The sequence below is a fragment of the Clinocottus analis genome, unplaced genomic scaffold (genome assembly GCF_023055335.1).
Source record: "Clinocottus analis isolate CAN_PGR_092001 unplaced genomic scaffold, fCliAna1.0.p SCAF_2, whole genome shotgun sequence".
In the NCBI taxonomy this organism is placed as follows: domain Eukaryota; kingdom Metazoa; phylum Chordata; class Actinopteri; order Perciformes; family Cottidae; genus Clinocottus; species Clinocottus analis.
In genome coordinates, this window is record NW_027175931.1 from 11,922,575 (window position 1) to 11,950,203 (window position 27,629).

Here is a 27,629-nt window from a genome sequence, read left to right on the forward strand (position 1 = left end):
TGCGTTCCTGCAGCTTCCGAGGCCCCAGCGTTTCCCTTCATCCTACCTGAGCCGCGTGGAGACCTTGGTGGAGACGGTGTCCGAACACATCTTCTGGAAAAACAAAGACCTGGCAGAAGAGACACGCTGTGCCAACTTAGCTGTGGCAGCTTTTGTCAAGGTGGGAGCAAAATGTGTTGTCTCATAGATTTAAATTATTGTGGTGCATGAAAAAGGACCCTGTAATGTGTGAGTACAGGTGAAAAAACTATGCATACTTTATAATGCTCAATACAAACTGTCTGAACAGACTACAAATGAAGACCGTTTCCATTTACAGTTGTGACCTATTGATTCAACCATCTCTATGTTCAATGGTCTGTCTCTGTCTTACCAGCTGATGTCTGTCTATCTCTTCGTAGCGTTGCTTTACCCTCATGGACCGAGGCTTCACATTCAAGCTGATTAGCAACTACATCAACATGATCACCTCTACGGACAGCAAGGTAAACACAACTTCAGTGGAATTAAATACAGGGCAACGAGACATACGTTCATATATTTTTCTTGTCGGACAGGTCTTGTGTGAGCGGAAATTTGAGTTTTTGAGAGAGGTGTGTAACCACGAGCACTACATTCCTCTCAGCCTGCCGCTACCCTCCGCTCGCATCACAGGTGAGAGCTTTGAGTCGTACGCTGTAGTTTAGTGACGCCGGTCTTAATGTGGTAACTTTCATTCATCAAGTAGCTCTCACTCTCATTTGTCTATTAACACTCTGTCTCTCTCTCTCTCTCTCTTCCTGTCACTTCCTCTAACTATGTGTCCATGTCAGACCATACATCCCCAGAGCCACAAAGTACTCATGGTAAATATGTTCACGTGTTCCTTTGTAATGTTGCGTGTGCTACAGCAGGATGATGATAATGAAATTCATGGAGAAATTGGCTTGCCGCATTACCTGCTCACTGTAACCAGATTTTTTTTTTTTAGAAACGGATTAATCAACTCCCTGATGAAAAGCAAATATTGGCTTGAGTGTTTAAATCACGTGCAGCTCAGTTAATTTCCGTTTAAAATGTGCATCTTTGATGGTGTTTCTCCTCAGCGTCGGTGCCCGAGTACAACCTGACTGGAGAGTTCTGCAGGAAGCACTTCCTGACTGGCCTGTTGCTACGGGAACTGGGGCTGGCGCTCCAGGACGAGCAGGACCTGAGACACCTGGCCTTGGCCACCCTGAAGACGCTCATGGCCAAACACTCCCTGGATGCACGCTATGCTACCAAGGTAGCCAGCACACATGTTTACATGGGAGGAAACTGACAGGCATGAACAATGAGTCATGAGCTCACAGTAGAAATTCTTCCTCTGTGACTCACACACAACACATACACACTGACATGTGATTGTTCGTAGCAGCTGCTCAATGAATGCTGGAAAGAATCCAGATCAGGTCAAGTCAGTAATCTGGCCTCTGATAAACAGAACCAAATACCGCCACCACAACACAACTGCAGGGTTGAAGTAAAGACAGTCAAAACCAAAATGTGTGCCAAGTTAGAGGAAAATCGTGTTCCTTTAAAGGCCACAGCATTTTATTGGCAGGAGATATTCAATATTATGTCATGGAATTCTACAATGGACTACCAAAAGACTGAAGGTTTTGATTGCCAGTGTACGAGGACTTTGTAAACAAAATAAAGGTATCAATCAATACTGGCTTTAAAAATCAAACCGCATGTTGATTGGATGGGGTATTTTACCAGACGATTCCACCAGATGAAAAATATGCACAAAGTTTAAATTCAATACTGCTTTTATTGTCTGCCATTCCAGGAGAAGCAGGCAAGAATTGCATCCCTCTACCTGCCTCTGTATGGCCTGATCCTGGACAACATGCCTCGTTTCTTCCTCAGAGACATCTTCCCCATCTATTTCACTTCTAGTGACCAGGTAAGAGTCCAGAGGAAAGACTCCTGTGTACTTTACTGATTGACTGTATTGTACTTTCCTGCAGTGTTTGAAGGTACATGGTCTAATATTCATAGTTTGGGCTCTCATACTTGCTGCTTTTGACAACATGTTACGTACGGAATTACAATGATTTAATGAATGATTTGATGAATGTAGATTCATCTGAACACAATGTGACAACAGCTTACTTCACTCAATACTTCTTCAGCTGGACATATTTTAGTTTCATTCGTTGCAGCACAGGCTCTCCTCAATTAGATGTTATGGGTTTGCAGTGACTACAGGAATACTATGAACTATACAGTTTTGCTGGATGTACATGTTGTCCTTGTCTGTCCTTTTCCACTTGATATCCAGCACACTGGAAACAGAAGACTGTGCTTATGAGTACTGTAGTAGTGTAAATTAATCATCCTGGAAGTACAGCAATGCAATGGCAATTATAATACAACTTTAAATGTTTACTTGTATTATGTTTACTTACTTAAATGTTTACATGTATAAGTAAAAATTGTAATAATTGGTGATTCTAATTTTTTTTTTAAAAAAGACTTATGTTTCTTTCCTTTATTAGATGCTGGTGTTTCTGTCTGAACTCTTGACAATCAATGCAGCTTGTTAATAGCTCTCATAACGAATAGAAGTAATAGCCTGGATTATAAAATAATAATCCTCTCTCCTACCAGGGCTCTCGAGACGACCTCAGTGTTGGAGGCGGAGTGGCGGGAGGCGTGATTCCTGTGACTCGTCATGGCAACTCTGTAGATGCTTCCTTTTCCAAAGAAGTACTGAACTCGATCACAGGTAACGGTGTGTGACGTGTTCGTATGCAGCTGTCTATTTTGAGTGTCTATATAAAAACTGTAAATAATGGCATTGATGCTGACACCCCTTCTCCCACCCTGTCCATTCCCACCAGCCTTCTCATCCTTGGCAGTTGCCACGGCGGACTCTCGGGGTTCTCTGATCAGCGTGGACTCCAACCCGAGCAACAGTGACAGGAACAGTGAGAAGATGGACGGATGTGAGAAGGTGAGAAAAGAAAGAAAAGAGGGAAACAACCCTTTCGGTTTTATGACACGTCCTCATATGGTCTTTACTTCTGACTCTCAGAGAGGAGCAGCGAGCAGACCTGTCTCTAAAAATCATTCAAATACATTTATTGCATGTATTTTAAATGTATAGGGGGGATTAATTTAGGGGGGTTAATCGGCAGCAATGGATTATATTCATAATAATGTCTTCACCAGAAACTAAGATTGGTAGTGTTTTTGTTACCTTGGAAAAAGTAAATTATATTTACGTAGGGAGCGGATCGTCTTCCACAGAGTTCACCATCGTGCACCGCCATGTTTCTACAGCAGAACGGACACCAGCTCAGACGAGAGTCTTCATGTTTTATGTTATCTAAAGCTAGTGATGCGTTCTGAAACCCGGTATATAACAGGCCCGATGCCTAAATTACTGAAGTATTTCAATCCATAGGTTACCGCTGTACTGTATGAGTGTAAACATAACTGTTGATGCTCTAGAAACAATATTTAGATCAATTTTAAATATATATTTTAATCATTTTCTGAATTAATTTTGTTTTTAAAATTCTATATATTTCTCTTAAAGCAAATATTTAGACTGTAGAAAATAGTATTGAAGAGTAGCTTCCAGTTGTACTACAATCCTAAAGATAACTCTCCGTACCTGTGGGCCACCAAAGTTTTCCAACACACTTTGCTTGGGAGATATCAGCTGAGGGTATTTAAGTTGGTTGCAACCTGCAACACACCACTAGATTTACACTCTGAGCCTTTAAGATTGGACATATAAACTTTGCACACATTATAATACCAGCTAAATATATATATTGAAGTTGGGTGGCGGTCTGGTGGTCCGGAACTTATTTTGCAATGTTCAAGTAAAGCCGAAGACCTTTGTTAAATGTCATCCCCTAAAGAAAAACTATTGCAGCCATCACTGCCATCATCCCCATTTTCCAGGGCCCTGGATCTCATAATACAAAATACAAAAGCATAATTCCATTTCTCATGTTTCATTCATACTTTCCCAGTTCATGTTTCTTTAAATTTTGTTCCCCAACATGACAGTATAAATTATGTTTCCAAACCCTCTCCACATTTCCTGGAATAAAATTTGGTCAGGGAATTGCTGAATCCTTTCTTCAAGTATTAAAGATGAAAAATACTGAGAACATGACCTCAGTGTCCTCAATGGTAGCTCAACACTAACAGCATATCTCTGACTGTATTTCTGTCTGGATGTTTCCCCTCAGTTTGCCCGGCCACAGTCCCTCATAGGCTACGGCTCTCGCTGTGACAAGCTGGACCAGGCGGAGACCCGCAGTCTCCTCATGTGCTTTTTGCACATCATGAAAACTATATCCGAGGGTAAGAAACTACAGTTTACAAACATGTACAGAAGATATACACAGTCCAGCCCAGAGCCTTGTCAAATTGGGTTTGTAAATATTATTATATTTACTATCATACTAAATGTGATCATCAGAGGCCAAAGGCCTGTTTCAATCACTCCAATACCCATTCAGTAGAGAAATATTGACTTTACAAAAATGTTCTTTGGAATTTGGCTGGCCCTCTGGACATATGCTTTGCTATGTGATATGATGTCTTTGCTTCCTGTTTCCAGATGTGCTGGTCTCCTACTGGCATCGGGCCATTCACCAGGAGATATCAGACTTCTTTAACATCCTGGAGTAAGTGCCCTTCTCTTTTCATTGCAGAGTATTACCACGTATGAGTGATACTGAGCACAGAGTGAAAGTACATTGAGACAGACCGGGATGGGGACAGAAGAATGAAAAGAGAAGAAAGGGAAAGAATCTAGTCAGAAGGGAACATATGAAAGTAATGACACAGCAAGAGAGAGAGAAGAAAAACAGACTGTAATTCCAACGAGGACTCCCTCTCCACTGAACTGTGCAGTTAATTAACTACCTGTTTCCTGTTTGTGTCAGCATCTAGACTGGGCTGTTGCAGCTTAGTTTCATCAAATGCACTTCATTTGTCGTGTGTTCTTAACTCACAAAAAACATAAAAACGACCCCTTTAACCAAGATATTGCTGCATTTTGTCTTTCTTCAGGCTCTGTCTTCAGCACTTTAGATTTCTTGGGAAACGCCACATCGCCAGGTGAGTGTGTGCTCCTGACTGCTTTCTCCAACAAAGAGGTGGACCAGGTCTCATTCACATGCAGTTATGATAATGGTGCATACATGGAAACAGCTTATTAACTCAACATACACGTTGCAGCTAATGGTTGTAACATCGCCAACCCCACTACATTCTTTAATCACACACACACAGATGTATGCACAGATGTGCAAATGCAGCGATGCACATACAGACACATATGCAAACACACACAAAAAATTAATCAGACACAGTCAGGCAGAAATACTAATATGTCTTCTGTATGCGTGTGCACGCTCAGGGATGTGCTTCAAGAGGGGAAGAGGTAAAGGGGGGAGGAAAAGGAAGAGAGGGGGAGGGGGAACTCCTGGATCTTGCTGTTGAGAGAAAAGCACTGCTGGATATTGTACTGTAGTAGTTGGCAAGCGCAGGATGGGGGTTGATTGTGTGTGCATGCCTGCGTGCGTGCGTGTGTCTGTGTCTGTGTGTGTGTGTGTGTGTGTGTGTTCTCTTACTGGAGCTGAGCCATTGGCACAGCTAGACTCTTACATCTTTTGGTTCCTCCCAGCTAATTAAATTAGCTCTCTTTTTCCTTTCAGCAAAAAGATGCTGAGATGTAAGCCAGCAACAGTCTGGGAGAACACACTGCTTTACTGTGTGTGGAGGCATTAACAGAATAAAGATAGCTGGAAGCCTAGCTACTGCTCTCAGATGCAGTTGAGCCTGTCTGTGGCTGCAAGCTACTTAACATTCGTCTCTAATACAAGGCCATGGGGGATTCACAGTCTTACACCTGTGTCTGTCACGGTGTCTCTCTCTGTTAGCTCTTTGACTGCTTGGCTGAGAATGTGGGCACCCATTGACGTTCAGGAAAAATGTGTTAACACTAGCATTGTGTAGCCAGCCAGCTTTGTGTTGTCAGCCAGCCAGCTGAGGACCATCAGTCAGCCAGTCTGTCAGGCAACAATCAACCATTGCAGCCCCTGCTGAAAAGTTGTTTAAATTCCCTCCATCATATTGAATATTGGGGATAAAGCAACAATAAAAGGTGAAGGAAAACTGATTCAGTACTTCATTAGGAATGTGTAGATGTGGTTTGATGAAATTCAAACCACCAAACATGTAGAAAATTTTGCCAAGAATATGGGTTCTCATTACAAACCGACTGAGAAAATAGGTTGTCACGGCCTTCAAGGTCATCCAGCAACACTGCAGTTTAATCCCAGACATTCTTCTAAGTTATCCTGTTTTAGCTGCATTGGTTCAGGGTGCCTCACTTCCTTAATGTAGAACATATATTTTAGACTTTAGCTAAGATACACTCATGCACAAGATGCTCTACATGACAACCCGATAACTATGAATCGTAATGTTTTCTCCCCGTTGGACCTTGCTTTTGAAGTTTCCTTCACAGTGCATGCCTCATGCCCTTCCCCACTGTGCATGCTGCAGCTGTAATGGATTGACAGTGTGACTGCACATTATTGATGTTCTGTCGCATTAAGTAGCCCTTTATGTATTATTCTGCATTATTCATTCTGGTGCTGTATGTTAGTTGTGTTTGCTCTTTACATTCTGTAATCTAGTCGCCTCGTTGATGTTGCATGTCGACCTTGTAGCCCACTGTCTCCTTGATTGGTTTACATGGTAGTTGTGTCATCTTTCTTTTGGCTGGCCAGGTCATTATGTGCTTAGTGTAGCTCGAGGTTCATTCAGGCATCATGAGAATATGATATGTTGAACATCTGTTTGTTACTAAGATGATTTGTGTTGCAGCTTAACTGTCTATCGGTTTCATCACATCTATACACCCTAATCTCCTTGCTGTTCACAGTTAATGCTGACCTCAAACCCATACTCTCCACTTAAATTCTTCCAAGAGTTGATATAACCTTTACACAATATTCTACTAATGGCAAACTAAAACCTTTGACTCTGCTACCCCACTAACATTTCCATCTGGCTGACCTCCCGCTCCATGCAAGCTGTTTGATCTTCCTCTTTGACTTTAGCCGCTCTCATCACATCAAGGGCAAATTGGAGATCCTGTATGCTTTTCGCATTTAATTTAGCCTTATAGGAATACAATGTGACCTCGTTGCTATAAACATGCAACTTGATCACAAAATTTCAAACATAGTGCTGTATCGCAATGTGTACATTTATGCTGCAAAATCAATTTTTTTATTGAATGCAGGCATGCTTAGCTATTAGCATGCCACACATAGTTAATATAACTGACTAATGATGGAGGACAAACAATGATGGTCTCAACTAGACTAACTAATGTTAGCTTTGATGTGATTGGCTCGTGAACAGGAAGCTAGCAGCGGCAGTAAAGCTGGCCCAGTCCACCCACGCCAATGGCACCCTGAAGGGCTCTAACCACCCCTCCCAGTCCTCTCATCCCTCAAGTCTCTTCCCACAATGGTAATCACCCTCCACCAGGAAAACACCGTGGCCACGTTCCAGAGTTCAAATATTTAAAGAGTCTTTAGTTACTGAAATTGTTCCTAATGCTGTAATGATGTATAATGATTGGCTGGAAATGTAAATATTTTCTTTAATAGCTAGAAACTTCAGACTATTTGAATGCAGGTACAACCTACAACACTTAGATTTTGATGAATCGATTCTTGCCCTGTGTGTATTCATCATTGATGTGACCACCTTGTGTGTCCATGTTATTGACTGTAACTGTGATCTCAGCATGTCCCTCCTCATACCTTCTGTGTTTGGTGTGATTTGTCTCCGTCTATGTCCTCCCATGTGTTAATAGATTACCAATAACAGCATGTCCTTGGGACATGGTTAAAATAGAGATGGTTTGCCTCCAGTTTAGATGTACATTTACTGCAGTCTGGTTTTACACAAGAATTGGATCAAACTGCTGATCCCTCCTGTTGCCTCCAGGATGGCGTCATCTGGAGGGGAAGGTCACCGGCATGCTCGCTCCCAAACCATGCCCATCATCAGGAGCAAGAATGCTCTCACCAACCCCAAGCTGCTGCACATGATGGAGACAGGTAACACACGCATTGGACTGAGATGAATATCAAGTTACTGACATGGATTGGAGTTATTGATATCTGATCTTGTTTACAGATGGTAATATTCAGGATGGGGACAACCTGAGTCCGACTGATATCGAGGCAAACTTGTCCACAGAGGTGGCCCTCACTGTGCTAGATGTACTGGAGCTCTTTGTTCACCATCACAAGGTATTTGGTCCTTTCATAGTTTACGACCTGAAACTGCAGTTCACATTACACACTTACTGTGTGTGTCATCTAGTTTATATGGTTACATGGAGTCTATTAAAATATACCTTGTGTTCTGTATATTCAGTACATATTGCATTGGCCTGTGGATATCATAGTAGCAAAGGTTATTTATCCTACCACTAGTCTACTAAAAACAATCTTATATAAAGTTACATACTGACTTTGGACCTGTGAAATTAAACAGGGAGTTTTTGTGTAGGCTCCAGAAAAAATCGTAAATCATGCACATACCACGTTTCAGTGTTTCATGCACAAAGCCAAGCTAATGCTACTCTACTGCCACCTGGTGCCCAATATATATATATATATATATATATATATATATATATATATATATATATATATATATATATATATATGTATGTGTATATATATATATATATATATATATATATATATATATATATATATATATATATATATATATATATAATATATATATATGTATATACATATATGTATGTATGTATGTATGTGTGTATATATATATATATATATATATATATATATATATATATATATATATATATATATATATATATATATATATATATATACATACATACATACATACATACATACATAAATACATATATATATATTTTCATTATTGTCTTTATGTGAAACCTTTTAATTAAAACTTGAAAGTAAAATGTATTTTGTGCTTTTTTCTTCTCACATGAATGTATACAGAAGCAGCTGTTGCTGGATGAAGGACAAAATGCACTGATGAAGAAGGTGCTGGACACCTACTTGCTCTTCTTTCAGATCAACCAATCAACCGCCACTCTACGACATATCTTTGCTGGACTCAGGCTCTTTGTACAAAAGGTCTAGCAAGCTCCATGTAAACACGCACCTATATGAAGATTGAAATGATTCTTCCTCATGTGTGTATTCATCTTCATCTCTCTCTGTGCATGTAGTTCCCCAGTGCATTCTTCCAGGGTAAGGCAGACCTGTGTGGCTGTCTGTGCTATGAAATCCTCAAGTGCTGCAATCATCGTTCCAGTTCCACTCAGACGGAGGCAGCTGCCCTGCTGTATTTTTTCATGAGAAAAAACTTTGAATTCACCAAGGGCAAGTCTATAGTCCGCTCCCATCTGCAGGTCAGTGAGACCAAACACATTTTCAGTCATGTGTCTTCGTGTTAATCTTGACATTGTCCCTCAACCCGTAATCCTCACTCCAAATCAGGTTATCAAGGCAGTGAGCCAGTTGATAGCAGATGCTGGCATTGGTGGCTCGAGATTTCAGCAGTCCCTGGCTATCATTAATAACTTTGCCAACGGAGATGCACCACTCAAGGTATAGCACAGCTTTATTATCATAGATTATGATTCACAGTGTTATTTGTTTCTATTTTAAATTATTCATAACACATTTATTGCAGAACACGCCATTCCCTGCTGAGGTGAAAGACCTGACCAAACGGATCAGAACTGTTCTGATGGCCACAGCTCAAATGAAGGAGCATGAGAAGGACCCAGAGATGCTGGTGGATCTTCAGTACAGTCTAGCTAACTCTTACGCGAGCACCCCTGAGCTTCGGTGCACCTGGCTGGAGAGCATGGCTAAGGTTCACGTCCGCAACGGCGATCTCTCAGAGGTGAGAAATGTTATACTTTTCAGGTTGGTCTTACTTCAGAAACTGCTTTTAGTTTTTTATTACAGTTAACAAGTGAATTTGATGGCAATGTTTGATTTCCCCATTAGGCTGCCATGTGCTACATTCACATCTCAGCCCTGATTGCTGAATCGCTAAAGAGGAGAGGTTAGTGCACACTTACTGCTGCTTTAACTTTACAGTTTGCATGTGTTTACCAGTGCGCATATGTTGCTGCCAGTGCGTGCATCTTTGCGGACATGGAAAGTCTGATCACAGCCATCTTCTGTCAATGAGCAAGCCTCTCTTTCTCTCTGCTAACATGGTCATCACAACTCTCTGCAAATCACTTCAACTTTCAGGCATCAGTCCTTTATCTCATCATAGGGGTTGATAAGTTTGCCTGAAAGTGAGCACGCCCATGACTTGAGTGTGTTTTTGTGTGGTGGAGATTAATTAGGAACTCGTGGGGAATGACGATACCTCCAAACACCATTCCCTTCCATGGCTTCTCGTAGAAATAGAGATTCATATTTACACATTGAGCTGTGCTGCATGTTCCTTTTTCTGCAAATGTATGTGTTATTGCTTCCTCACATAGGGTACAGCATGTGTCAAGCTTTCGCTGCATGTGTCTGACATCTTTTCGCCTGCACTTAACACACAGAGCCTGTGCGCCAATAGCTAGCATAGCATGCCAGCAGCATGCCGTACATGTAGCTGATTCGTGAGCCTCGAGCATAATGGGCAAAAGCAAGTGGACTTTGTAAACCTCCCCCCTCCTCCTCCCCCCCTCCTACCAAACAGGCTACTGGAGAGCTGACAAGGCCAGGATGTCCAGTGTGTCCCGTGAAGAAAGCTCTGTCTTTAACTGTAGCTCCTTACTAACTACCTCCCGAGATCAAGACAGTGAGTGTGTGCGCCTGGGGCCTGCTGGGTAGTAGGGATGAGAGTTCACAAGACCAGGATGGAGAGACAAGGGAGTGTGGGAGGGAGTGGGTGTGCACTGACATGTTTAAACTACTCGCCACTGGGTAGCAGGTTTTGCTATTGACAGGTGGACATGGTTTGGATTGAAGAGCGTTTGGTACCTGTTTGAATCCTTTCCACCCTGTTGTGGAACAAGGTTTCTACACTGTGTTGTACTATACAGTTAAATATGTTGATGGCCGCTGTTCTTGCCCTTTATGATGATTGTGTCCAGTTATCACTTATTACTGTCACTGTTTGACCGTCACCGTTCACTCACAGATAAGACGTTACGGGTCACTAAGGTTTGAGATGAAGCATGCTCTCATTTTAAGTGTTTTATTTAGTCTGCAAAAATGTTATGACTTTTGACAAAAAATTGTCTGTTTCATGTATGTCAACAAGTCCTTTTACTTGATAACCTGCCTTTGTTTCACTTTTACTTCTTTGAAATCCCAGCATCGTTTTCTATGGGCTGGGCGGCGTTTATGTGCATCAGCCCAAATGTGAAGGAGGAGGGAGCCATGAAAGAAGACACTGGTACACAAGACACGCCGTATACAGAGGTCAGTGTTGGCCTTCAATCCGAAACAGCTTTGTAAATACACTTTTTTTTAGCTTCACAAATCACCAAATGTTTTACTTATCGAGTAATCTAATGACCAGAACCAGTATTGCAGGTTTTAGAAGAACCCTGTTGAGTTTAATAGCCTATTGGATTTGAAATATTTGCCACCAAGTTGCAGTCTTTCTCTCTGACATGATTCCTGCTGTGCTGTGTAGGACACTCTGGTCGAGCAGCTGGAGTTGTGTGTGGACTACCTGTGGAAATCAGAGCGATACGAGCTCATCGCTGACATCAACAAACCTGTGATTGCTGTTTTTGAGAAGCGAAGGGATTTTAAGGTTACTCTTCACTCTTCTACTTGTAAGTGTGTGTGTGTGTGCATGTTGACTTATGTTTGACCTTACATGTGTGTTGGTGCGTGACCACAGAGGCTGTCGGAGCTGTACTACGACATCCATCGCTCCTACCTGAAGGTGACTGAGGTGGTGAACTCAGAGAAGCGCCTCTTCGGTCGCTACTACCGTGTAGCTTTCTATGGACTGGTGAGCGACACTTCCTTACTGCAGACAGCATGCACACTGCCATCTGCACTTTCTCTGCACGCACATTACTTAAGCCGCAGCAGAACAACAGTACATTAAACTCTACGACAGATTTGACCAGCTGGATTTGTTACCAAACGTCTTTAAATTGTACAAAGCCTGTTAATGTTATACTTAACCTTACATAATAGATGTATTGGCCCACTATGAAGACCAAAATGTAAACATGTAGGTGCTACAATATTAAAGTACAGTATGTTTTTTGTAAGTCCTCGGAAACAACTTGGCAAACACATTGACAACTTTTTTTGGTACTCAAAGGAAACACCACTTTTCATAAACAATTTACTTTGCATATAAAAGGACACCGTTTCTGCAGAGAGATTTTTCTGGTTAGTTTTTAAAATGTCTTCTTTTTTTGTTGCGTTAAGTGTCTCAAACCAGGTGGAAGAAGTCTCAGTGGTAAAGATCAATACCTCTGCAAATATTTTTGTTGATGTTAGAAGACAGATTTTTCGATTTGTTTTTTTTGGTGAACTAATTCTTTGGAATTATTTAACGCATATTAGATACAGATAACAGCTTTTTTTTTTAATGGCTTGGCCAGTAAGGAGGGCTGTGCAGTTGCCTATTTGTTAATGAGGGGATAGTATTTCCATGCAGTGATTTCAGTTATCTGAAGTCAAGTTTAATAAGGTGATTGTTGGTATAAAGGATAAGAGAGTTACACTCTCTCATCAGTGAGGCAGAACGATTGAAAGAAAACAAGACCAGAGTCGGTGTCCTTAATTCTTCCATCTGCTCTTTTCTTCCTTTTTAAAAAATATATTCTATATCAAGATTGTGGTAAGTTTTGTATGTCTTTGATTTTCCATTTTCCTCAGTGCTAACCACTTTTACCTCTCTTCTCCTTCTGCCACTATTAACACCTGCTGCTCTTACCCTGTGATGGGTTTGTTTCAAGCTTGCTGTTGTCCATTTTACTTCCCATAATCTCCAATTAAGAAGTTGTTTCCTCCCCAAACATTAAGAAGTGTGTCAAAAAGCCACAGTGGACAGAAAAATAACTATTTAATAAACCTCAGTCACCTTTTGACATTTGCCTCCAATGCTGCTTTGAATATGACCTCTGAACTCTCCCATCCAGAACTTAACCGGACACCTTGAGTTGTTCTAACATGCGTTACACCTGTGTGTACAACCAGTGACTCAAAAAACACTAGGGGGCAACATCAAGTCACACTGACATGTATACAGATTGTTTTGACAGCAAAAGCAACATTTACATAGTTACCTACACTTTTGCTGCATACATACAAACACTCATGCATGTAACCGAGATTGATATCAGAGTGTACGTTTTGTTCTGGTAGGGTTTTTTTGAGGAAGAGGAGAGCAAAGAGTTCATCTACAAAGAGCCAAAGCTGACGGGGCTGTCGGAAATCTCCCAGAGATTACTCAAACTCTACTCCGATAAGTTTGGAGCCGATAACGTCAAGATGATCCAAGACTCCAATAAGGTAGGAGGCCGGTTTAAGTTACCTTCAAGACATTGAAATGCAATATTTTGCCGATCTGTTATTATTACCAGTTATTGGGGAATTTGTGGACATTCACTATTGCTTGCGTAACATTCTTTAAAAACAGGTCAATCCTAAAGACCTGGACCCTAAGTTTGCGTACATTCAGGTAACGTACGTGGTGCCCTACTTTGATGAGAAAGAACAGCAGGATAAAAGGACAGATTTTGAGAGACATCACAACATCAACCGCTTTGTATTTGAGACGCCGTTCACTCTCTCTGGAAAGAAACATGGAGACGTGGAGGAGCAGTGCAAGAGACGCACTATACTGACCAGTAAGTATTTGTTTGCCACTTTTCCCCCTGTCATCAAAAAAACACTGAAACATACATGTCTTTACAATTTCTGCCCTTAAAACCGCGGGAACTAAAACATGGAGTTAGTCTGACTAGTGGGCTGTTGTTTCTCTCTCAACAGCCAGTTCCAGCTTCCCCTACCTAAAGAAGCGAATCCAGGTGGTGGAGCAGCAGAGCACAGAAATGAACCCCATTGAGGTAGCCATCGATGAGATGTCCCGTAAAGTCTCTGAGCTCAACCAACTCTGCAATATGGAGGAGGTGGACATGATCCGGCTGCAGCTGAAACTGCAGGGCAGCGTCAGTGTCAAGGTGGGGGTTCCTCCAAAAGAATACTGATTTGTGGTTAAAATTGTTTGCTTTGCGTTGTCTCACCTGATCCTCCCCTTTCCAGGTGAATGCAGGGCCGATGGCCTATGCCAGGGCGTTTTTAGAAGAGAAGAATGCCAAGAAATACCCGGACAACCAGGTCAAGTTGCTCAAAGAGATCTTCAGGTAGGACATTTGAAGAAATTTAAAAAGCACAATTCAGTGCAAATAATTGGATTTTGTTCCTAGCATTACATTATAGAAATGTCCCCAAATCTTACTCAAAACTTCAACACCTTATCAGAAGAACAAAATAGGTGTATTACCACAAATTTGCATTCACTTGTTCTCCAGTGTTCCATAGTTCACACACATCATACTTATTAATACAACATGTTTGTATAGTCACCAATAGTGACTCTCTTACAGTCACTTAAGTCAACGTTAGTCAAATACATGTGAATTAAAGGGGAATCAATATTGCCAACAACACAGGAAACGCATCATGATCAGTTCCTTTTTGAGTTATTTGATTATATTGATGATATGATCATAATTGATATTCTTTAAAGTGTAAACTCTTACACTGCAAATAGCACCAATTAGAGCATTTTGTCAATGTTACTTCTTGAAAATAAAAAAACATAACCAGCCAATTAAAGATCAGGTTCAATGGCTAAATAATAAGAAGTAAAACGTTGTTTACCCCCTGCAGGCAGTTTGCAGAAGCCTGCGGTCAGGCTTTGGACGTGAATGAGCGTCTGATCAAGGAGGACCAGCTGGAGTACCAGGAGGAGATGAGAGCTCACTACCGGGACATGCTGACGGAGCTGTCTGGCATCATGAATGAACAGGTATCACTGTGCAATGACCATTGAGTCTCCAGACTTATGTTACTAACACATGGTTGCTTTTTTCTCATGGCATACTGAGCGTCATCATTCTCATGTGTATCAGCTTCTGTTTTTACTTCATGGTTTCATCCACTTCTTTTCCAACTTTTTTCATTACAGCTACAAAAAAGTGTTCTTGCTGCCAGTACCTCCTCTCTCTCTAACAGCTTTCTGTCCACTCTTTCTAAGACCGGTATGTCATGTCATCACATTCCTTCATGAAACACTCCTCGTTGTCACCTTGCTACTTATTTAAACCACTCTATCTTTCTCTCATACGTCAGCCAATCTGTCCAAGAGCCAAACTGTCTCAATACTTAACCGCCTTTTGAATTTTCCTGTACCAATGCAAGTTTTTTATTCTCGCTCTTGTGCAGATTCCTCACACAAGACAACCAGGAACGGAACGGCACAACGCCTACTGAATGGCCAATAGACTCAAGAAATCCTTTTTGCCTGGGAGAACATTTATTTTTCCTAGAAATGGCTTTGGTGTGCCAGTTCGAGCCTCAAAAGTGGCTAATTTAATTGCTTTCTGACTGTAGTTGTTTCCTGCTGCAAGACGCAGCAGGCTAGTTGAACTGTGACTGATGGAGTGTAGAGAAAACAAGGGAAGAAGTGTGTAGACTGTGGTCGTGATAGTCTGTAGTCCTGTCGTTGAACGTTGACTATCTACAGTAGAGGCCAGGCTGCTGGACTGTTAGCTACCGTTTGTTTTGGTTTTAGAGACTCGATCCATGCGTGTCATGGATTCCCCTGCCCTGCCAACTGATTCATCAGCTTACATACTGACAGACACACTCACAAACAAGTGTACACAATGCACATGTTCACATATACATGCACACAACCACCCGACATGCGCCTTCTGTCCACAACCCAGTCCCTTTAGAGAACAGTGACCTTACTAAGCTCGAGGTGCGTTCATCTGTTTATCTAACACAGAGAGCCCTGGTGGGTTTTGATGACCGTTTTTACATTTTTTCTGTGGAATATCATTGTACTTCAAACTATCTCAAGAGATCTTTTAAGATGACGAATGTGAAAACATAATTGGATTACAGGTTTTTTAACTAACGAAGCATCTGAAGAGTTGAACGCACCTCCAGTTCTTGTTTGAATGTAGAGCAGCTCCACATTGCTACTTTGTATCCTTGCTAACGTTCTGGAAATATCAGCTTGCCAATTTTCAAGTGGAAACAAAAAAAAAAAAGTATGTTTTGTAACATTTTTATGATTGGAATTGCATTGTTACTGTTATTATTTCCTGTACTGTTTTGAATTGTAAATAAGAAATATTAATATTTAAAACGTTTGAAATGTTTGTTTTTTATAAAATATACAATATATAAATATTTGTTTAGCTGAATTAAAAAAAGAACAACAACTAAAGTTTTATGTATAACATTTAAATAAAATTTTGTTAATGTCCAAAATTAGACTACATCATTTTCCACTTCATTCACATGTCAGTTTACTATCATTTCATACCTTACATTCAGATCACCCGTCCTCCCAGTATAGCTCATGTTGTTCACTATGTTAATTGCATTAATCCAGATTTAAATGAGCTTTTTTAAATGTAATTGTGCCTTGGCTGCAGCTGTGCACAGCAACCCTCACATTCTGTCTGTTGAGCGAGCCTGAGACCAGATAGCAGCTAAGTATAGATAAGCGTGAGGACTTTCAGCTGCACTACAAATGGAAATGTGTGTAATAGCAAAGATGAAAATCACTTTTTACACAGGTCCATGGTGCACAGGATAACAGCAGCTGTTTTTTTACATTCATATGCAGCAGCTATTATTACCAATTGTAATGTTTCCAGTTTTAACGTGAAGAAACGGAGGTTGAATCACCATTATGAAACTATACTGTACATTTCCAGCGTTCATGTCTCTCATTATGATTCGGACTCTGTTGTCTTTTTTCCAATTTTTTTCAAGGAGTAAATGGCACTCAAATTATTTGGTATAGCGGAGAAAGCCCAATGCAAGAGATAAAAATGCTCTGCTGCATTAAAGCATCCAGACACAAGAGGTCCGGTTGTTTTAACTGAAGAAAGACATTCGGCTTGAGGTCAACCTGCCATGTCATCTCCGTTCACACAATGCCTCAGCCAGTGCTTTAAGGCATATTGCTCTGTTAAAGTGCATGCATGGTGCCAAAATATTTTTTCCTTGCTTATCAATTGTTTTGAAGAAACTATTCAGGAAGGCGGGGTTACTGCTACTGTACAGGAATCCTGTCTGAAATGAAGGGATAGCAAAAGCAACTATCCTTTGTTTTGGATCATTGATTTATTTTCCAAAGTCAAAAAGATCTAAACAAAGTCAGTAGCCAAATAAATCCAAATCCAACAGTTCTTTTTTTTATTTATTTTTTCATTTCACGGAGCCTGGAGGCTCTCATCATCACTGCTGCGCGTCTCTCTGTTGTTTTGGTGTCTCTGTTTCAGACCGTCTGCATGATGTTTACCCAGAGGCTCTGGTTTCCTTTGTGCTTTGCATCTTCATTGTTGACTTCATTTTTCACCATCACCATATTGACATCTTATTTAATAAATGGGCAGCTAAGATGCCGTCTGGAAATAGGAATTAGTAAAGAGAATGATTTTGTTTAGTTGATAACAGGGAGTGTTTTTTTGCATACGAGGTGCTTTTCATTCACTTAAATAAAGTAATGTAGAGAGAAACGTTATGATAACATGTATTGTGAGAAGACATCAAGGATAAAACGTGTGGTTGGGGTTTCAATGAAAGTGAAATGATTGACAGTTCTCTATGGGATGGGGTTTTTCCTTTTTTTTCCAATAGTTGGGTGTAATTACTGACCACGCCGCGATCGAGCTGCAGAGTGGTTGTTTACTTATTGATGCTAAGCCTTGTGGAAATGTGCATAAAAGAGATTAAGTGGCCCTGAACATACAGCTGGTGGTAAAAGACAGCATGCTGTTTCTATCTGATGAGATGGCTGAAACATTTCTACGTCTACGTCACCCAAATAATGCCACTTGGACAGTGGCAATAAGTTGCACATCTGAGGTGCAGCAGATAGAGTTTCACTGACCTCCTACCTCTTTTTTACAAACTAATTTCCTTCAGACGCTCAGTATTTCTTCCCTCCTCTGTCTCCTCTCTCTCGCCTCCCTCCCTCTCTGTAGCCTATTTTGTGAACCAGAAAGAGAGGCCTGATTGGGTTTCTCTCCTCCACAGAGCCGCCTGTCTCCCTCCTAGTAGCCTACACTGTGGGGGGTCAGGTTGCTCTGAGCCAGCAACATTCAGTCCAGGTCACAGAGGAGTCGACAAACAGTCTCAAAGCCGCCACCTGGTAGCCATCAGGTCATAAGACAGTATTTTCTATTTTTATAAATTATTTTAATGTATGTGGGCCGTTTTAAACCTCTTTTCATGTTGCAGTCAGACTAGCTAAGCTACAGGTGTGCTCAAATGCTGTCTGCTCTATTCATCATGGGTTAGTTACAGCCTGTGTCCATGGCCACTGCAGCTGTTCAATCTCAGCTGTGAGGCCCCGTTGAGTGGAATTATCTGTCATTTTCTTCTTTGTGTGCATGCACGCCTGTATTTGATGTTGCAGTGATTCCTTCTCTTATTATTTATCAAACACCTGTTTTGTTTATATGTTGTTTTTCAAAGCTCTCCCATCATCATTCATCGTCATCATTGACTGCCAAACCTCTGCTGTTATCAATTAATATACACGCTCACGAGACAGAGGAACAGATATTCAGTTGAAAATATCCCTTAGCGAAGACATAAATCAAATCTATACTTATACAAATGCTCTCCATCCTGCAGTTAGAGGTCTCTCGCCATTCAAGCTCTAATGCAGTGCACATTTCATTTCCGACCCCTGCTTAGTTTTCCTGACACAGGACACCGAGGCTGATTAATAAAACATCCTTTGTGTGCTGCTGACTGATCACCGGAGCCCTTTCAGCTGTATAAGTGGTGAAAGGTGACATAATCTCCCCAGAACAAGACCTGGACTGAGATTGAGGCAAACGCAACAGAGAAAGGCACACAGCGGGAAGACCGCAGAAGCTTTGGCGAGCAGCATGTTAAAACCCCAGCGGCACGGCGAGCTTCTCCTGCACGACTCCTCGCCGGTGTTTGGGAAGCCGTGGTACTGGCAGCGCAGCGGCAGCACCATGGAGAGCACCCGCGGCCTGGCGCAGGTTATCATGGAGATGCGCGATGAAATCAATAAACTGGAGGCGGAGAACCGAGAGCTGCGGGGGGACTCCTGTCAGCGGGCAGCTGGGGCAATGCAAGGGGGAGCCAGCCCGGCACCTCCAGGAGAGGGAAGGGAGGAAAACACACATGTGAACCTGAGGCGAAATGCGTCTGCGCCAGTCCTGGAGGGCCAATACCAAGGTGAGAGGTCCGGTTACGGCACCGCTGTGCATTCATACTATTCAAATATTATTCAAATATAGGCCACATCATCACAATACAACGCACGAAAGTGGTCTGTTTGTGCGTGAAGTCATTTAAAAAATAAATCTAATGTGATAATGTGTCATTTAACACAGCAAGTATTTGAATGGTGCACTTTAACGATGTAGCATTACACTAATAAAGTTGTAGGTCTCATAGGAGACACATTAAATGAGCGAATACTTTGAAATCTAAGAGCACGTTAAGAGTCGAGATGTTGGGGAAAAAGAACTGCACAACCTGGCCTTGCGAGAGCATACATGTCCATTTGACATGTACAACACATTTTAACCATAAATATTAACAAAGCATAATTATGACTGGAGAGGACTCAAAAGTGACTCGAGAGAGCTCCACAGGAAAATATACATTTTCACATCCCTAGCTTTATGCCACATGATTTGCGCACCTTTCTATAAAGCTTCTGGAAGCTTTCTGCAAACCATTCGCAATTTTTTAGAAGAAGAGCTGGGGCTGAACTGAGTTAAAGAGGTTAAATGACACATTGTAACAGAAATACACGTTCTATTCACAGCAACAACATGTGAGAAAGTAACAGAAAACATGTGTTTATGGTTAAAAAAAACAACTAAAAAGTGATTTATATATTTTAATTGGCTTAGAAAGAAGAATAACAGGACGTTTTTGATTTCAAAATCAAAAAATGTCCTCAGTGTTTTCTTTTCATATCCATCTCTGGGGAAATTAATCCAATCTCATGCATAACGCTCATGTTATTTTACAGAGAATGCTGTCATGACTGTCCGAAGATACTCTATAAGCTCCAGTCTGTCCGGTGTGATTATGACAGAGGGGAGGACTGACAAGGCACAGCCCTGTGACTCTGGGTGGGGAAGACTACATGAACAGATCCAGCATGGTAACGGTATCTTTTGTAACTCAGCCGGAGGAGAAATGGGAAAAATAACCAACAGGCACTCCCTGCAGGAATACGTCCACACAAACAGGTACAGACTGGCCTGTCATGTATGTCAAGATATGTCGTCTTTACAGCATACACCTATTTATAAGTTGCAACTTTGCAGTCATTTAACGTGACGATGTCTTTGATCTTTCAGAGCCAAGGTAAAATCTGTCTCGTTTCTTCTACCTGTGGATGACATTTACACTAACCGGCCAGTTCTGGCCAAACTGGAGCCTAAAATCACTGAGCTGGCTTCCATAACTGAAACAGACTCCTGATAGAAGCAGAACTTTTGAAGACTTAAACACATGAAATGAGCCTCAAAACCGGTTAGCCTCTTCCTTTTGGTCAGTGTGGATGAGTGAGCCCGCAGACCGATTTTATCACACCTGACCACACAAACAGAAGACTCTGGTTACAGGTGTTGTTTTCATCAGACCATTGCAATCCAGGCCCGGTTAACAGTGATGTGACACACGCCCCTCTGCAGAGAGGATCAGATGTCTGGATTCCTCTCTTGACCTGGGGTGTCATTTCGGAGTGAGACCTACACCTGCAGGTGACGGCCATTTTACGGGCTGTTGTGGTTTCTGACTCAGGCCTCATGAGCAACATCAGACTCATTAGCTATCTATCTTTGTTTCTTTAAACGAAGGAAACTGTAAGTAATCAAGGGGCCATGTGTGCCTCGAAACATGTGAACGGCTTCTTGACAGTGTTTTTCAGGAGTATCTTCTTCACTGCACTTCACACATAGTAGTCTCTGCTTTCATGTACGAAAGGCTCCTTGTAAATAAACCAGTGTTTTGTATACTATTATGAAGATGAATGTAAGGCATCTTCAATAGTCATAAACTGTTACTGTGCAAACTAAGTCCACTCGAGGTCTCTTGAAGTTCACATTTGTCGTCTCAGTATTTTGGCATTAGCTGAAATGTCAATGCTTCAAATTAGGGCTGTCACGATATCACATTTTCACTGTTCATGATAATAATATCATCTGTCTATCTTTAGAAAATGTAAAGGACAAAACATTGCTGTCAGTCAAATTCATTTGAAACTTTCTCTATTGTGTGTTTGCCTCTTTTTTGGCAAATGAATGTACTTGTTCAGGGTGGTGGGAAGAGAGTCTGTTACCATACCTGTAGAAAACACATGATTTAAGAGCCCTGGATTTTTGTATTTACATAATGTGTATTAACATAATATATTTAAATATCACAGTTATCATTCTCAGTATATTGCAACACCCCTATTTCAAATAAACCTGCATAATTTGTTGGTTAAATGCATCAAGCAAACAAGAGTGAGTGTGTTGATTATACACCATGTTGCATGTGAACAAATGAGTATTATATAATATGAACTGAATATTTATCTTTTGTGCTCATCGAAATATTAGTCCATCACTGACGGAAAAAAATGCATTCATTATTTAGTATGTCAGACATGGTCTACAAGCAAAGCAAATGCAGTGTTCTTTAATGTAATATTTAATGTGCTGCATCCAAAGTATTGTACATTCACTCAAGGGGGAATTGAGCTGTAAATACACAGTGAGGATGAATGATGCCATCTACACAAAAGCTCCTTTAGCAATGTTTGGTGTTCAAGAGCAATGAAACTTGTTAAATACGCTGTACCATGGTTGAATCATGTATAGTCGATCAGCCATTTGTTGATTGCTAGAAGTAATTACCAGCTCACAGGACCACACAGAACCTGGTTTGGGTGTGTTTGATTTGATTGTTGGTTTGTAGTTGTATTCATTTTTTACATCTTAACCGGTCTAATGCTGCATCCTGTGACTGATCATCAGTGTGCAGGCTTCCTTAGCTCTTAGTCCCGGGGCTTGATGGCTGAGCAAGTCTGGGGTTCAGACCTGATGACAGCGGGGGTTCACTCAGGCTGGATCAAAGGTCGCCCTTGTGCTGCCTCTGAAAAACTACAACTGAAGACAAAAGTGAGTGAGAGGGAATAAGATTGATATACAGCTGATAAAGGCTGCAGGGCATCAAAAAAGCAAACAATTGGCAATTACAAATCCCAATTTAAACAGACAGGAATTTCTCCTAGAGTCTGTAGCATGTGATCATAGCCCGAGTGTTTGCTAAAATTCAAGAAATATTCTCCAAAGTGCCTCAAGACAACCTTTGGCAAAAGGTACCTAGAAGCTTGCAGGTGTCTGTTTAACAGCATGGCAATTTCAACCTTTTAGACTTCATATGAAACGTGTCCTGGACTCCAGCTTCATCCCTGATTTTTGAAAGAGTAGATTTCTTGTTTTTGTGGTTATGATAAAAAAATTTTAAAAAATGTTGATGTGGAAAACTGCTTAAACGTCCACTGAGGTCATGACCGCGGTCCATGATACCAGCATCAACGTGAGCTAAAACAACTGTGTCAAACATGAGAGCCCAACAGTAGCAGCACTGTAATCAAACACAAATACTTTATTCCTTGAAAAACTGTTTTCACTTAAAAAAAAATAGGTATCCCATGATTGTAAAAAAAATAAAAAATAAAAAATCAGACATATTTGTTGAAACAATAAAACATTTCTGATCTTAACACACAACACATGAGTGCATACAGTACACACACACATAGTGAGAGGGTTCAGTTTATTTTGACCAAATACAATACAGTCCTTAAAAAAAAAGTCCTAATTAAATTGCAGAAATGTCATGGACAATTTCCTCACTACCGTTTCTTAAAACCATGGTTGCTGCTGCATCCTATTTATAAATATTCATGTGTGAGAATCTGTAACTATCAAGGAACCCAGGAATGTTTTAGAACCAGAAGATTTAAGCTTCTGTATTTAAATATGTATATATTTAATAAGACTTGGCTGTCTATTATTGTAAAAATTGTTCCCATGCTCAGAAAAATTCTGTAAACCTACAATTAAAATGTCCTTTAACATTTTTCTTCATTGATGAATCTTCAATGACATAGCCACGTTGTCACTCTGAACCCTCATGCCTCCTTCTGGCAAAGGACTTAAACATCAAGTAAAGTCCAGGCCGAGTTTAAACTCATCTTAATTAAGAACAAGTCAACCCTAATTTAATTCAAAATATTCTGAAAAGGCATTTGACAAGATAATTCATCAGACTAACAAAATGCACTTTGGGCGGACGGACTGGTAGAGAAAACGTAGGTCTTGTTTAAGCAGTCTGTTTAGAAGTGTTACATTTTCCTCATAGAGTAGACAAAACAAGTATTTTGACCATGAAATGCTGATCTTAGGTAGGTAGCACAAGCAAGATGAACCTGATGCGTGTATTCATGCCCTGGTGGGTTTCAGGTTCGTAATGAGGTCTGCAGAGCCCTCATGTCCCTCAGAAGCCTCAGGTTCCCCTTGCTTCTGTCTCCTGGTCTCACTTTGACTGGTGCGGCAGAGCGACCTCTAGTGGACATTGTGGAAGTCGCCCTCGCCTCGCTCCCACTGTTCCGCCTGGAATTAGCTTCCTTTCTCAACTTCTTTATCTAGCAGAGAGATGAATAAAAAGGAGAGAAAACAGCATCTTACTTTTGCAATTTAGGTTTGTGTGAGCTGAATTGTTTCTGTGTAAAAGAAAACCTACATGTATTTTGTGTTTGTAGAGCGTATTAATCTGTTCTCCTTTCCTCTCCATTTTCAGCAGCAGCATCTCCTGCTCCCTCTGAAGTTCTTTTCTCTCCTGGTCTGACACACTGACCTCCACCTGCCTCATCAACTCGTCCTGCTCCCTGCAACACAAAACAGACTCAAATTCTACAGTGTTCTAAGTAAGTTATTCCTTATAGAGCTCATACACAGCCACACTCACAAGCTCATGAGTCTTTGCTCCTCCTGCAGTGTTTGCAGCAGCTCTGACAGCTCCTCCTCCCTAGCGGAGGAGGAGGAGGAAGAGGAGCCGTCTGAATGCCTGCGACATCCCGTCTCATAGCCATTTGCGTTGTTCGAGAGGACACGGCTGTTGCAGAGGTGTGGCTGGTGTCGTTTCAGGAGGGACAAAACTGACTGGACGTTTGCTCGGACTGAGTGGCTGCAGCCGACTGACTGAAAGTTAGGAGAGGAGAAAGAGAGTTGAATAGAGATGGCGTTAGGGAGGTGCAGCATTGAATGAATATCATTTTAATTTCAACACTAACTCTACATATAAACATGTGCCCATTCTACCGTTCCAGCAACAAAAGGTACATCTCTGAGGCTCAGTCTGTAGTGTGGCTCTGTGTGGGATGACTGCTGTGGTGGAGATTTCTGGAAAGGAAAAAACAACATAAACACGACTAAAATCCACAGGAAAAAGTAGATTTGTGAGTATGAAGTAGACCTGCAGCTAATTATGTTTTTTTTTTATTATGAGTTAATCTATCAAAAAGCTTGATTAGTCTTTCACATTCAATATATATATATATTTTTATTCAAACTCATTTTATATTGAGTTTATTATATATGTTTGGTGATTTTTAAGGAAATAAAAGCAGAAAAATGCAACTTCCACAGTTGCATTTTTTTTTACCATCTTAAAAAATTATCAAGATATTCAAACAAATAACACTTAATTCCTTCCTTCTTTAGTCAATGTGACATTAAGAGATGTGCTACATTGGAGAAAAACTCTTGTCTTCAACATCCTTGTCAAATTTGTTCAAAGAGGGAAAGAAGCAATCTCAAACCGTAGAAAAAGTTTTGAAATGTAGAGTTCTTTACCTTTGAATACGACTTCTTCTCTTTGGATTGTCTGCTGGACAGACAAGGAGACACTGACTGCAGCAGTATCCTATTGGTCTCCAAACCGGTCTGCAGCTGAGGAATGCACGCACACACACACACACACACACGCATGCACACGCACACACACACACACACACACACACACACACACACACAAAACATTATTTTAAGTTTTGAGTATATTTTGAGTGTGGAGAAATTTAAAAAGTATATTTAGCATAAAAAATGCAGTATTTCAAACAATAGCCTGCACTTCCTTTCAAGTATAGCAAACATGACAACTGTCAATAGTGGCGATTAAAGCTAAAGAGAAATCCAAATCAAATCCTTGATACCTGATTGGCCTTATCCTGAACCAGCTTTCTCTGGTGCTCCTGCTCCTGTAGTTTCATCTCCAGCTGCCGAATCTTCATCTGACATAATAAAACATGTACAATCAGCTTTATTGGTATAATAATAATACAATTGATTCCCCCCTACCCTCTCGTCACTGCCCACTATCTTTTCAACGTCATCCTGGCGTGAAAAAAGACAATGCCCACACATGTGATTTCTTAACTAATCTGGAGAACCAGAGCTAGGTCAGGGTCTTTTGACCTACAGCACTTGGTTGGGGATTATTTTGATTATTTCTAGTAGTACTTTAACCAAAAATTGACCTTTCCCTCTCAGATTGAGCAGTGTCCTTGTCTGTACCTCAGCGTTGTTTTGTGTATGTGTCAGCCGAAGATACTCCCGCTCCAATCGCTCCAGCTTCTCCAACTGGACATGCTCAAACTCTGTGTCACACTGTTGATCAGCTGACTTGGTCGTCTCCATGGATATCTGAAATATTAGAGAACAATTAATAAATTTCTACAAATCTACTCACTCACACATCAGAGGGCTTTATTTTAAGTTGTTCTATGGGCCTCAGGAACACAAACCTGCTGTTTGAGCAGGCTGGTCCTGTCCGCCTTGGCACTGCGCAGCATCCTCCTCATGTGATCCAGCTGTCGCTCCAGCTTCACACAGCGAGACTCGGCAGCAGCCAGGTGAGTTATCAACACTGGAGAGCAGAGAGACACCATGAGCTGTAAGGAACAGCAGGGGGAAATAAACAAGTTATAATATGATATTCATACACCCACCTTGATTGCAGTCGGACTGTCTACGTATTTCCCTTTCTGGGTCTTTGGGATGCTTGGGGAGTCTCTGCGTCACTTCATCAGTCTGCATATGTGTGTATGATGTGGCGTTTTCCCCCACAGTGTGCAGACTGAGCTTCACATGTCCTTTCTCCAACTCCAACATCCGGATCTTTTCCTGGAGGTTCCTCAGGGCAGATAAGATCTCTACACGAACATGACACATGTATTAAACATATGGAGGGCATGAATTAAGTTGTGGTGAAAAAAACACAACATTTTAAAGTTTGGATGGAAAAACTGGAGGGTAGGATGGGAAGAGAGGGAGGATGCTAAGAAAGAATGGATAGATGTCAGTGCAACTGAGACGTTCATGTAGTGCGGCATCATGTTGCACATGCTGTTACCATGGAGCGCTGAAACACCACAATACCTGAATGGAAACTTTGAAAAGGGAAAAATAAAGCACAAACATGAATGCATACATTTAATGAAGTTACCTGCACTGCTGGTCTCTGGGAATGCCTTACTGGGAGATGATGGGCGACAAGACTGATGTGAGCGTGTTTGAGGTGTGTGATGCAAAAGTGTGTTGATGAAGGGACGTTGAGAAGGGTAGTCCTTGTAAGATGGGAGTGAAAGGCTGTCAGATACCACTCCACTCGGTGCTGGTGGTGGACACAGCTCCTGCAGAGAAACAGGGCTACATGTTGACCAGCATCCATTAAAGTTTTGTTTTTTTTAATTATATGAGTAATGGGGATGTGACAGCAATAGTAGCCCCCATCTCATCATGATCAATACAAGTGGAAAGGTTAAGTTATGAGCTAAAACCTTAGATTAACGTTACATGAGTCTTGTCCAACACAAGTAAAACATAACGTTAACACACGACGGTACAACTTCTCCAGGTCTGCAACATCAGCTGGACTGAGTTGTAGCAACTTTCCGTGTCGTCCACCACGAGCAGTGGCAAACAGACCTGACTAAATGTAATGATAGTAACTTAAGGATAAAGCTACCTTCTCCTGCGTATCATCAGCACCGGGTGTTTTTGACAGCGTCTCCATTGAAATGCAGCCAATCCAGCCAACACTGCCTGTGCTGAGAAGTAGTTAAATTATAGAAAATACGTTAATGCTAGTTAAAAGTGAAATAACAGTTACAGTCGTTTTTAATTCCCGATTGTCAGCCTGTTAGCTACGACTGTGGCTGCCACTGCC

The 27,629-nt window shown here is 41.2% G+C and overlaps 3 protein-coding genes across 8 annotated transcripts in view; 2 read left to right on the top strand and 1 right to left on the bottom strand.

The window, feature by feature from the left end:
- dock10 (dedicator of cytokinesis 10) overlaps positions 1-16,477 on the top strand; it is a 58,864-nt gene extending 42,387 nt beyond the window's left edge. For 2 of the 6 annotated variants that reach the window (XM_068585202.1, XM_068585201.1), the window contains exons 28-56: positions 14-160; positions 402-485; positions 558-654; positions 813-845; positions 1,086-1,264; positions 1,814-1,930; positions 2,638-2,755; positions 2,871-2,983; positions 4,239-4,353; positions 4,613-4,679; positions 5,068-5,115; positions 7,435-7,545; positions 8,029-8,141; positions 8,221-8,336; positions 9,093-9,230; positions 9,326-9,508; positions 9,597-9,707; positions 9,793-10,008; positions 10,116-10,173; positions 10,813-10,914; positions 11,434-11,540; positions 11,758-11,880; positions 11,971-12,084; positions 13,458-13,604; positions 13,732-13,942; positions 14,085-14,275; positions 14,358-14,458; positions 14,988-15,126; positions 15,543-16,476. In XM_068585202.1, the coding sequence (XP_068441303.1) occupies positions 14-160; positions 402-485; positions 558-654; positions 813-845; positions 1,086-1,264; positions 1,814-1,930; positions 2,638-2,755; positions 2,871-2,983; positions 4,239-4,353; positions 4,613-4,679; positions 5,068-5,115; positions 7,435-7,545; positions 8,029-8,141; positions 8,221-8,336; positions 9,093-9,230; positions 9,326-9,508; positions 9,597-9,707; positions 9,793-10,008; positions 10,116-10,173; positions 10,813-10,914; positions 11,434-11,540; positions 11,758-11,880; positions 11,971-12,084; positions 13,458-13,604; positions 13,732-13,942; positions 14,085-14,275; positions 14,358-14,458; positions 14,988-15,126; positions 15,543-15,590 (3,447 nt within the window). In that variant the 3' untranslated portion in view covers positions 15,591-16,476. Of the gene's footprint in view, positions 1-13; positions 161-401; positions 486-557; positions 655-812; positions 846-1,085; positions 1,265-1,813; positions 1,931-2,637; positions 2,756-2,870; positions 2,984-4,238; positions 4,354-4,612; positions 4,680-5,067; positions 5,116-7,434; positions 7,546-8,028; positions 8,142-8,220; positions 8,337-9,092; positions 9,231-9,325; positions 9,509-9,596; positions 9,708-9,792; positions 10,009-10,115; positions 10,174-10,812; positions 10,915-11,433; positions 11,541-11,757; positions 11,881-11,970; positions 12,085-13,457; positions 13,605-13,731; positions 13,943-14,084; positions 14,276-14,357; positions 14,459-14,987; positions 15,127-15,285; positions 15,359-15,542 lie in introns of all 6 variants that reach the window. The other 4 variants (XM_068585206.1, XM_068585204.1, XM_068585205.1 and 1 more) reach the window with 4 other exon arrangements.
- A 2,766-nt stretch (positions 16,478-19,243) lies between these two features.
- LOC137791184 (putative coiled-coil domain-containing protein 195) lies at positions 19,244-20,952 on the top strand. Its single transcript, XM_068585943.1, has 3 exons — positions 19,244-19,562; positions 20,371-20,593; positions 20,705-20,952. Exons 1-3 carry the CDS (start codon positions 19,244-19,246, stop codon positions 20,826-20,828), a joined length of 666 nt encoding a protein of 221 aa, XP_068442044.1. The 3' UTR covers positions 20,829-20,952.
- A 2,205-nt stretch (positions 20,953-23,157) lies between these two features.
- cep57 (centrosomal protein 57) lies at positions 23,158-27,622 on the bottom strand. The gene is made up of 11 exons (XM_068585228.1): positions 27,429-27,622; positions 26,907-27,093; positions 26,410-26,613; positions 26,206-26,327; positions 25,976-26,104; positions 25,615-25,692; positions 25,256-25,351; positions 24,722-24,802; positions 24,369-24,601; positions 24,144-24,288; positions 23,158-24,045 (listed from the first exon to the last, which is right to left on the bottom strand). The coding sequence occupies exons 1-11, from the start codon at positions 27,474-27,476 to the stop codon at positions 23,860-23,862; spliced, it is 1,509 nt and encodes a 502-aa protein (XP_068441329.1). The 5' UTR covers positions 27,477-27,622; the 3' UTR covers positions 23,158-23,859.
- Positions 27,623-27,629: the final 7 nt, after the last annotated feature.

What these genes read in the sequence shown, in the direction of transcription:
- cep57 (XM_068585228.1), bottom strand. Translation starts at nt 27,476, where the DNA reads ATGGAGACGCTGTCAAAAACACCCGGTGCTGATGATACGCAGGAGAAG. An exon ending in ACAGTCCGACTGCAATCAAG is followed by an intron (nt 26,328 to 26,409) that starts GTGGGTGTATGA and finishes TCTGCTCTCCAG; the next exon opens with TGTTGATAACTCACCTGGCT. An exon ending in CCAGCCTGCTCAAACAGCAG is followed by an intron (nt 26,105 to 26,205) that starts GTTTGTGTTCCT and finishes CTAATATTTCAG; the next exon opens with ATATCCATGGAGACGACCAA.
- LOC137791184 (XM_068585943.1), top strand. Translation starts at nt 19,244, where the DNA reads ATGTTAAAACCCCAGCGGCACGGCGAGCTTCTCCTGCACGACTCCTCG. An exon ending in CCTGGAGGGCCAATACCAAG is followed by an intron (nt 19,563 to 20,370) that starts GTGAGAGGTCCG and finishes GTTATTTTACAG; the next exon opens with AGAATGCTGTCATGACTGTC. An exon ending in GAATACGTCCACACAAACAG is followed by an intron (nt 20,594 to 20,704) that starts GTACAGACTGGC and finishes TTGATCTTTCAG; the next exon opens with AGCCAAGGTAAAATCTGTCT.